Here is an 8,083-nt window from a genome sequence, read left to right on the forward strand (position 1 = left end):
CGCCTTGGCTTGGTTGACCGCCGCGCTGGCGCCGAGGAGCAGCCGCACCGCCTCGGCTTGCCCGTGGCGCGCCGCCCAAGTCAGCAGCGTGTCCTGCGTCGCGATCTCGAGCCGCGCGTCGAGCTGGGCCGTGAGCGATGTGCTGCGTGTCCGCCGCCTGGAGAGGAGGGCGCGCAGCGAGCCCAGGTCGCCCACACCGCGGCGCGCTGGGGGCTCAAAGTGCCGTCCGCGCCTCCTGCCACTCTCGAATCGTCCGGCGCAAATTGTGGTTCGGGATTAAGATGCTATGCTCGAGCTCGCCGCCGGTCAGCGGGCTCGTCGACTTGGTCGCGAGCCAGCGCTCGATCGCCGTCCGCTCGTACGACTGCCCGTCGGCCGCCACGACTGGCTCGACCATGATCTCGGTCGTGATCGGGCAGATGAAGTCGGCCGGCGGCTCCTCCTCCTTCGCAGCCGGCGCCTCTGCAGCCGACGGCGAGCCGCCCTCGGTCGCAGCGACAAGCGTCCGCTCCTCCACCACCGGCCTCGCTCCCTCCAGCCTCGCGCTCTGCTCGAGCGCCGCCGCCAGCTCCGCCTCCTCTACCGCCGCCGCCGCCTCGCCCTCTCCCGCATCTTCCGCCTCATCCTCGGGCTCCCGCGACGGCCCAGCGCCTACGCCGCCACCCCTCCCCTTCTTCTTCTTCTTCTTCCCCTTCTTGCTCTCCTTGGCGCGCCCCGCCTCCCTCTCCGCCTCCTCCTCCGCCAGCAGCGCCTCGGCATGCCGCGCCGCCTCCGCTTCTGCCGCCGCACTCTCCACCGCCCTCGCCGCTGCCTGCGCTGCCTCCTTCGCCGCTGCCTGCGCTGCCGTCGTGCGCTTCTCGAGGGCGCGCACGCACTCGCTGTGGCGCTTGCTTTGGGCCAACTGCAGCGCCGTCCAGCCGCCCGCATCGCACGCCGTCGTACCCGCGCCCGCCCGCAGCAGGAGGCGCACAATGGCGGGGTGGCCGTTGACGGCGGCGGCCATCAGCGCGGTGCCGCCGTAGCTGCTCTGCTTGTCGACCTCCGCGCCGCGCTGCAGCAGCAGCTCGACCACCCGCTCGCGGCCTTTGCTGGCGGCGAGGATCAGCGCGGTGCTGCCGTTGCTGTTCTGCTGGTTGACATCCGCGCCGCGCCGAAGCAGCAGCTCGACCACCCGCTCGTGGCCGCTGCCGGCGGCGAGCATCAGCGCGGTGATGCCGCTCCCGTTGCCCACCCGGCAAGTCGCATTGACCTGCCCGCCGCTGCCAAGCCACGCCAGCACCGCCGCCGCTTCGCCTTGGAAGGCCGCGTCCATCGCCTCTTTGGGTAGGCTGCCCAGTGAGTCGGAAGAGGTCGCGGCCCTCGCTCCCGCCGCCGCCTCGCCCAAGGAAGCGCCGCCCGCGCCGCCGCCCGCCGCCGCCTCGCGCCGGCTCGCAGTCACCTCCGCGATGTGCTGCCGGAAGGCCTCGACGCACTCGGCGTGGCCCTCCTCCTTGGCCAGCTGCAGCGCGGACTCGCCATTCTCAGAGCGCAGCTTTGTATCCGCGCCCGCCCGCAGCAGGAGGCGCACGGTGGCGGGGTGGTTGAAGAGGGCGGCGAGCACCAGCGCGGTGAAGCCGTCGCTGTCCTGCAGGTTGATCTCCGCGCCGTGCCGCAGCAACAGCTCGACCACCCGCTCGTGGCCCTTCTGGGCGGCGGCCATCAGCGCGGTGTTGCCATTGCTCTTCTGCAGGTTGGCATCCGCGCCGCGCTGAAGCAGCAGCTCGACCACTCGCTCGTGGGCGTGCTGGGCGGCGTACACCAGTGCGGTGACGCCGCACCTGTTCTGCTTGTTGATCTCCGCGCCGTACTGAAGTAGCATGTCGATCACCCGCTCGTGGCCTTGGCTGGCGGCGATCATCAGCGCGGTGCCGCCGTCGCTCTTCTGCAGGTTGGCAATCGCGCCGCACTCAAGCAGCAGCTCGACCACCCGCTCGTGCTGGGCAGCGAGCATCAGCGCGGTGACGCCGTCGCTCTTTTGCAGGTTGACCTCCGCGCCGCGCTGAAGCAGCATGTCGACCACCCGCGCATGGCCGTAGTAGGCGGCGCCCATCAGCGCGGTGCCGCCGATGCTGTCCTGCAGGTTGATCTCCGCGCTGCGCTCGAACAACACGTCGACCACTCGCTCGTGGCCTTTGCTGGCGGAGTGAATCAGCGCGGTCCAGCCATTGCGATCCTGCATGTCGACCTCAGCGCCACGCTGAAGCAGCAGCTCGACCACCCGCTCGTGGCCGTTGAGGGCGGCGTGATTCAGCGCGGTGCGGCCGGCGCTGTCCTGCAGGTTGGCATCCGCGCCGCGCTGAAGCAGCAGCTCGACCGCCCGCTCGTGGCCCTCCTGGGCGGCGAGCATCAGCGCGGTGACGCCGCTCACATCGCAGAGCATGCAAGTCGCATTGACCCGCCCGCCGCTTTCGAGCCACGACAGCAGCGCCGCCTCGTCGCCTTGCCCGGCCGCTGTCCACACCGCTTGGGGAAGGCTGCCGAGCATCATTTTGCCGCAAAGTTCTCTCTTCCGACGTCGTAAATCTTGGGGTTTGTTTCTCTTGGCACCTTGGAGTGCTGCGGGGGGGGGCGACAGGAAGAATGTGGCCCTGAGTTATGTGTACGCCAACTCCGGGTGTGACACCCGGGGCGTGGACGTGGCTCGGACGCGACCAGGACCCCGCGCCGCACTGGAGGCGCGGCCTCGTCGCCCTCGCCGCGCTGAGACCGACACAGGAAGGCGCACGATGCATACAGTGGTCGCCTGTCATGCGCCAGCACCGACGTCGGGCGGGAGAGGAGCTCCAGCCAACAGTAGTGGCGAGCCAGCCTGCGCTGCACGATGAAATAGTACTCGTGCTGACGCATCCTCACCCGAGTCATTTGCCTTTCCTGCGACAGCCGTGCGACGGGAAGACAAGGAGAGAAGAGGTGCGAGGCTGCGAAGAAAGAGCTTGATCGCGCCACCAACGTCAACGTCGGGTGCAGTGATGAGCTCGAGCAGCTCTCGTCGAGCAAGCTCCGCCTCCGAGCTCTCGCAGCAGCCATGCGCGCGCGTGCAGCCCAGAATCTCGCTCAGCGCCTCCGTCCTGGGGTTTGAAGGAGGTCCGCCGTAACGCTCCGCGCCTGGGCCGGCGGCGGGCGGTGTATAAGGCCCGCGATGGCACCGTCGTGTGCCTCTTCCGTGAGGGCCTGGAGGGTGCCACAGACGCGCAGGGGAGCGCGCGCCGCCGAAGTGGTTTGGCGCACCTCGATGCTGAGGGTGGCCGCCACACCTCACTTTCCGTGAAAAAGAAGCCTGAAATTTCGCGCAGCACTAACACAGGTACACCACGGGAGCCGCCTAAGCGACTCCTGCGAGGACGGCGAGGCACTTAATTCCATGAGTTCGGGAAGAATTCTTTTTCGCTAGGCTCGCCTCGGGCTCGCGCCGCCGCCGCTCGACAACGAGTCCCCCGTTTACGGCCCAACCATGGGTGCGCGGCACTCCAGCGCGATCCTCGCGGCCTTGGCCGCGCGCGCGTCCGCGCTGCCGATGCCGCCGCCGCCCGCGGCGCGGCTCCGACTGGCGAGGGCGCTGACCACCATGTCGGCCGCGGGCGGCGAGCGCAAGGCCAACCTGTACGGCCTGCGCGACGAGCAGCTCGAGGCCGTGCTCAAGGACTGGGGCCAGCCGAAGTTCCGCCTCAAGCAGATCCGCGACTGCCTCTACGGCGACGCTCCGGCGGGCGACATCGACGCGATGCACACGCTGCCAAAGGCGCTGCGCGCCAGATTGCGGGAGCACGCCACGCTGGGCGAACTGGGGGTCGAGTTCGAGCAGCAGTCCAAGGACGGGACGCAGAAGCGCCTCTGGCGCTGCCACGACGGGTCGCTCATCGAGTCGGTGCTGATGCCGTATGACGACCGGCGGAGCGCCGCCTGCATCTCGTCGCAATCTCGCAGCGTGGTTCCTCTCTTAGAGGCGGCGCGTTTTCTGCTTCAGGCGCACCGCGTGCATCTCGTCGCAGGTGGGCTGCGCGATGGGCTGCACCTTCTGCGCGACCGGGCAGATGGGCTTCCGGCGAGACCTCAGCGAGGCGGAGATCTTCGAGCAGGCCGCGCGCTTCTCCTCCGAGCTGCGCGCGCGGGGCGAGCGGCTGAGCAACGTCGTCTTCATGGGCATGGGCGAGCCGTTCCGCAACTACGACGCCGTCGTCGGCGCAGCGCGGCGCATCATGGGCGAGCTCGGGAGTCGGCGCGCTGATTCCCCCGAGATTCCCCGAGATTCCCCGAGAGTAGGCGCATCATGGACGAGCTCGGCATCGGCGCACGCCACGTCACAGTCTCGACGGTCGGCCTCGCGCCTCAGATCCGGCGCAGATCCCCCGAGATTCCCCGAGATTGCATCGGGAGTTGGATTGGCAGCCTCTGCTCCCCTCTGCAGTCGAATTCTCTAATCACTCTAGTTCTGAGCCTCGAGGCTTGGCGGGTCTAAGTGTGCCCTGGCACGCCGGGGTGCACACGCGGTCTAAGATCGGCGGGAGCCTCTTATGCGGGCTAAGTCTGCTGTGGCCAAGACGCTCCCACCGTGATCAACGATACGGCCCCTCTGCAGCCCCTCCTTCTTCTCCTCCTTCTTCTTCTCTTTCTCCATCTCTCTCTCCTTCTCCTCTTCCACTCTCTCTCCTTTCTTCTTCTTCTTCTTCTTCTTCTTCTTCTTCACGCGGGAGGCCTCGCCGTCTTCGGTCTCTAGGCGGTTTGCGGAGGAGGGGCTCGAGGTCGGGCTCGCAATCCTAGAAGCGGACATATCTCCCCATATCTCCCCATCTCTCCCCATCTCTCCCCATCTCTCCCCATCTCTCCCCATCTCTCCCCATCTCTCCCCATCTCTCCCCATCTCTCCCCATCTCTCCCCATCTCTCCCCATCTCTCCCCATCTCTCCCCATATCTCGGGCCCTAGAAGCGGAATACGTATTCTTGTGCCCCAACCAGCACTCCGCTGTTTTCTGCTGCATCCACTCTCTTCCTCTCCGTTGTATTCGCGCGGTGCTCTCAATACGCTGCACAAGACCGTACTACCGTCCTCCCGCCCTGATGTCGGCCTATTCAGCGCGCAGGCTCGCAATCTCGCTGCACGAGGCCCCATATCTCCCCACATCTCCCCACATCTCCCCGCAGGCTCGCAATCTCGCTGCACGAGGCCGACGACGTCGCGCGCTCCGCCATCATGCCCGTCAACCTAGAAGCGGAAGACGGACTCATGTCTCCCAACCAGCGCCCGAGAGGACGCGCACTCCGCTGTAGTCTTCTCCGTTGTATTCACGCGATGCTCTGAACACACTCTCTTCCCGCCCTGAGGTGGCGTACTCAGCACGTAGGCTGCCCATATCTCCCCATATCTCCCCATATCTCCCCATATCTCCCGCCCTGAGGGTGGCGTATCCAGCACGTAGGCTGCCCATATCTCCCCATATCTCCCCATATCTCCCCATATCTCCCCATATCTCCCCATATCTCCCGCCCTGAGGGTGGCGTCTTCAGCACGTAGGCCCGTCAACCGACGGCACGACCTCGACGAGCTGATTGGCGCGTAAAAGAAAGAAAGAAAGAAAGAAAACACGCAACCCAAGGGAGGGATGGGAGGATTGGCGCGTGCCACACTACTACGTGGGGCGCAGCGGTTTCTTTTTTCACGCCGGCGTGTTTTCTTTTTGTAGGCGCGTGCCACTACTACGTGGAGCGCAGCGGCCGGCGCCTCACGTTCGAATGGGCGCCGATCGCCGCGCGGAGCGACGCCGTCGCTTTCTTGCTCTGTTCTTGCTTGCGCACGCTGTGTTTTTTCTCTTTTTGTAGGCGCTGATCGCCGGGCGGAACGACGACGCCGCGACCGCGCGTCGGCGCGGCAAGCTGCTGCGGGGCACCCCGAGGTCTTCTTGTTTCAATGTTTTCTTTCAGTAGGCTCGGCAAGCTGCTGCGGGGCCTCAAATGCCACGTCAACCTCATCCCGCTCAACCCGACGCAGGTCTGCAATCTCGGGCAATCTCGGGCAATCTCGGGCGACCTCGGGCGACCTCGGGCGACCTCGGGTGGCCTCGGGTGGCCTCGGGCGACCTCGGGCGACCTCGGGCGACCTCGGGCGACTTCGGGCGACCTCGGGCGACTTCGGGCAATCTCGGGCAATCTCGGGCAATCTCGGGTGGCCTCGTCAACCTCAACGTCCACCCCGATTACCGTTGCCTCCTCGCAGGGCTTCGACGGGGCGCCCGCGAGCCTGCCCGACGCGAGGGAGTTTGTGGAGGTGCTGGGTCGGAGCGGCATCCCTGCGACCGTGCGCGTGCGCCGCGGCATCGACATCGATGCCGGGTGCGGCCAGCTGGCAGAGGCGTCGTCAAAGGAGAAGGCCAAGGAGAGGCTGAGGAGGAGGGGCGAGCGAGCGGGCGAGCGGCCGGAGAAGGCGGGGGCGGAGAGCAGAGGGGAGAGGACTGAGTAAGGGAGCTGTGGGCCTGCGGCGCACTTGAACTGACTAGTCACGGCTAGTCGTCGACGTGTGAGATCTGATTTCCATTGTGAGGGCAGGAGGGGAGTCGGGGGTGCTGGTATGCTGTGCTGTCCAGGCAACCCCGGGTCACGCAGCCACGGACAGTCGACGAGGATAGTCAGAAGAGAATTTTACAACAAACACGACTGGGAAGGCACTGGACCGTTACGCAGGAAATTGATCGTTTGTTATGACCCCCCCCCCCCCCAGCCCCCTTCTCCCTCAGGTATATAAAAGAAAGGAACTTCCGGCAGTTCTCCACACCGCAGTGGCGTGGCAGACGGTGAACGAGCTAGCGTGCGGGACGGCAGCGCGATCCTGTCGGCCGGCCGCGACGGCTCGATCCAGCTGTGGGAGATGCGCGCCAAGCCGTACCAGCCCGTGCAGCTGGCGATGCGCGCCACGCCGCGCTCCGAGTACATCGCAGACATCAGCAAGCCGACGTCGGCGGCGCGCGCGGCCCATGCGGCGGGAGAGGACATCTCGAGCCTCACCTGGCGGAGGGACGGCGTCACGTTCGCCTCCCGCTCGACGGATGGGTGCCTCAAGCTGTGGGACACGAGGCGGCTCGACGCGCCGCTCGCCGCGTGGGGCGACTTGCCTGCGCTGCTGCCGATGACGGGGTGCGACTTCTCGCCCGACGGCTCGGTGGAGGTAGTCACGGGCACGTCCGTCAAGCGCGGCTCGGGCGCCAAGCCGACGCTCGCCTTCTTCTCGACGCACGCTGAGCCGGATCGCGACGCTGGAGGTTGACGGCGCGAGCGTGGTGCCGCTGCTGTGGCACCCGCGGCTCAACCAGATCGTGATCGGAAACGCCGACGGCAAGGCGTACACGCTGTATGACCCGACCGTCTCCGAGAAGGGCGCCCTCTTCTGCTCCGTCAAGGCGGCGCCCAAGCGCGGGATGCTCTCCTACTCGGGCGAGGGGTTCTCAAAGGCGATGCAGATCATCACGCCGCACGCGCTGCCAATGTACCGCGAGGAGAACGACGACCACCGCAAGAAGCGCCAGAAGGACCGCGCGGACCCGCTCAAGTCGCGGAAGCCGGAGCAGGTGCTGACCGGTCCGGGCCACAACGGCAAGCTCAGCGTCGGCTACCAGCAGGCGCTGCTCGCGACCATGTCTGGAGGCACGTCCGGCCTCACCGGCACAAAGGACAAGATCGCCGCCTTCCAGAACGAGGACCCGCGCGAGGAGCTGCTCAAGTGCGCGCGCGAGAGGGGGGGGGGGGGGCTTGCTGCCCGGCCCCGGGGGGGGGGGGAAGGAAACTCCCCCCCGGGGGGGGGGGGGGGGGGAAATTTCTCCTCCTTTTACTGCCCGCCCGCTTTTTTTAAAAACCAACGGACGGGGGCCCACCGGGGGGGGGGACCCCCCCCCAAGTTCAAAAAAAGGGGGGGAAAAATGTTCCGCTTTTTTATCCCCCCCCCCTGTGGGGGGGCGGACCCCAAAAATCCCCAGAAGAAGACCCCTTTTTTATTAAACCCCCCTTTTTTTTTAAAAAAAGTAGAAGGGGGGAACCCAAAGGGGGGGGGGTCCCCCCCAA

The 8,083-nt window shown here is 66.8% G+C and overlaps 3 protein-coding genes across 3 annotated transcripts in view; 2 read left to right on the top strand and 1 right to left on the bottom strand.

Annotated features, from left to right (window-relative positions):
- Positions 1–214: 214 nt before the first annotated feature.
- On the bottom strand, positions 215–2,886 carry EMIHUDRAFT_220284 (Hypothetical protein; the record flags this gene model as incomplete). Its single annotated transcript, XM_005757540.1, has 2 exons — positions 215–532; positions 2,710–2,886. The coding sequence occupies 2 exons, from the start codon at positions 2,884–2,886 to the stop codon at positions 215–217; spliced, it is 495 nt and encodes a 164-aa protein (XP_005757597.1).
- Positions 2,887–3,637: 751 nt separating this feature from the next.
- Positions 3,638–6,377, top strand: EMIHUDRAFT_54121 (hypothetical protein; the record flags this gene model as incomplete). Its single annotated transcript, XM_005757541.1, has 7 exons — positions 3,638–3,948; positions 4,004–4,214; positions 4,295–4,412; positions 5,254–5,316; positions 5,719–5,833; positions 5,960–6,023; positions 6,249–6,377. Coding segments are annotated over 7 exons (1,011 nt in total), but the record flags the coding sequence as incomplete, so codon positions are not given.
- A 222-nt stretch (positions 6,378–6,599) lies between these two features.
- EMIHUDRAFT_453702 (hypothetical protein) overlaps positions 6,600–8,083 on the top strand; it is a gene marked incomplete at its 5' end in the record, with an annotated part of 1,816 nt that continues 332 nt past the window's right edge. Inside the window, 3 exons of the mRNA XM_005757542.1 lie at positions 6,600–6,625; positions 6,809–7,193; positions 7,288–7,745. Coding sequence (XP_005757599.1) covers positions 6,600–6,625; positions 6,809–7,193; positions 7,288–7,745 — 869 coding nt within the window. The remainder of the gene's footprint in view (positions 6,626–6,808; positions 7,194–7,287; positions 7,746–8,083) is intronic.

Source organism: Emiliania huxleyi (genome assembly GCF_000372725.1).
Source record: "Emiliania huxleyi CCMP1516 unplaced genomic scaffold EMIHUscaffold_90, whole genome shotgun sequence".
NCBI classification, from domain to species: domain Eukaryota; phylum Haptophyta; order Isochrysidales; family Noelaerhabdaceae; genus Emiliania; species Emiliania huxleyi.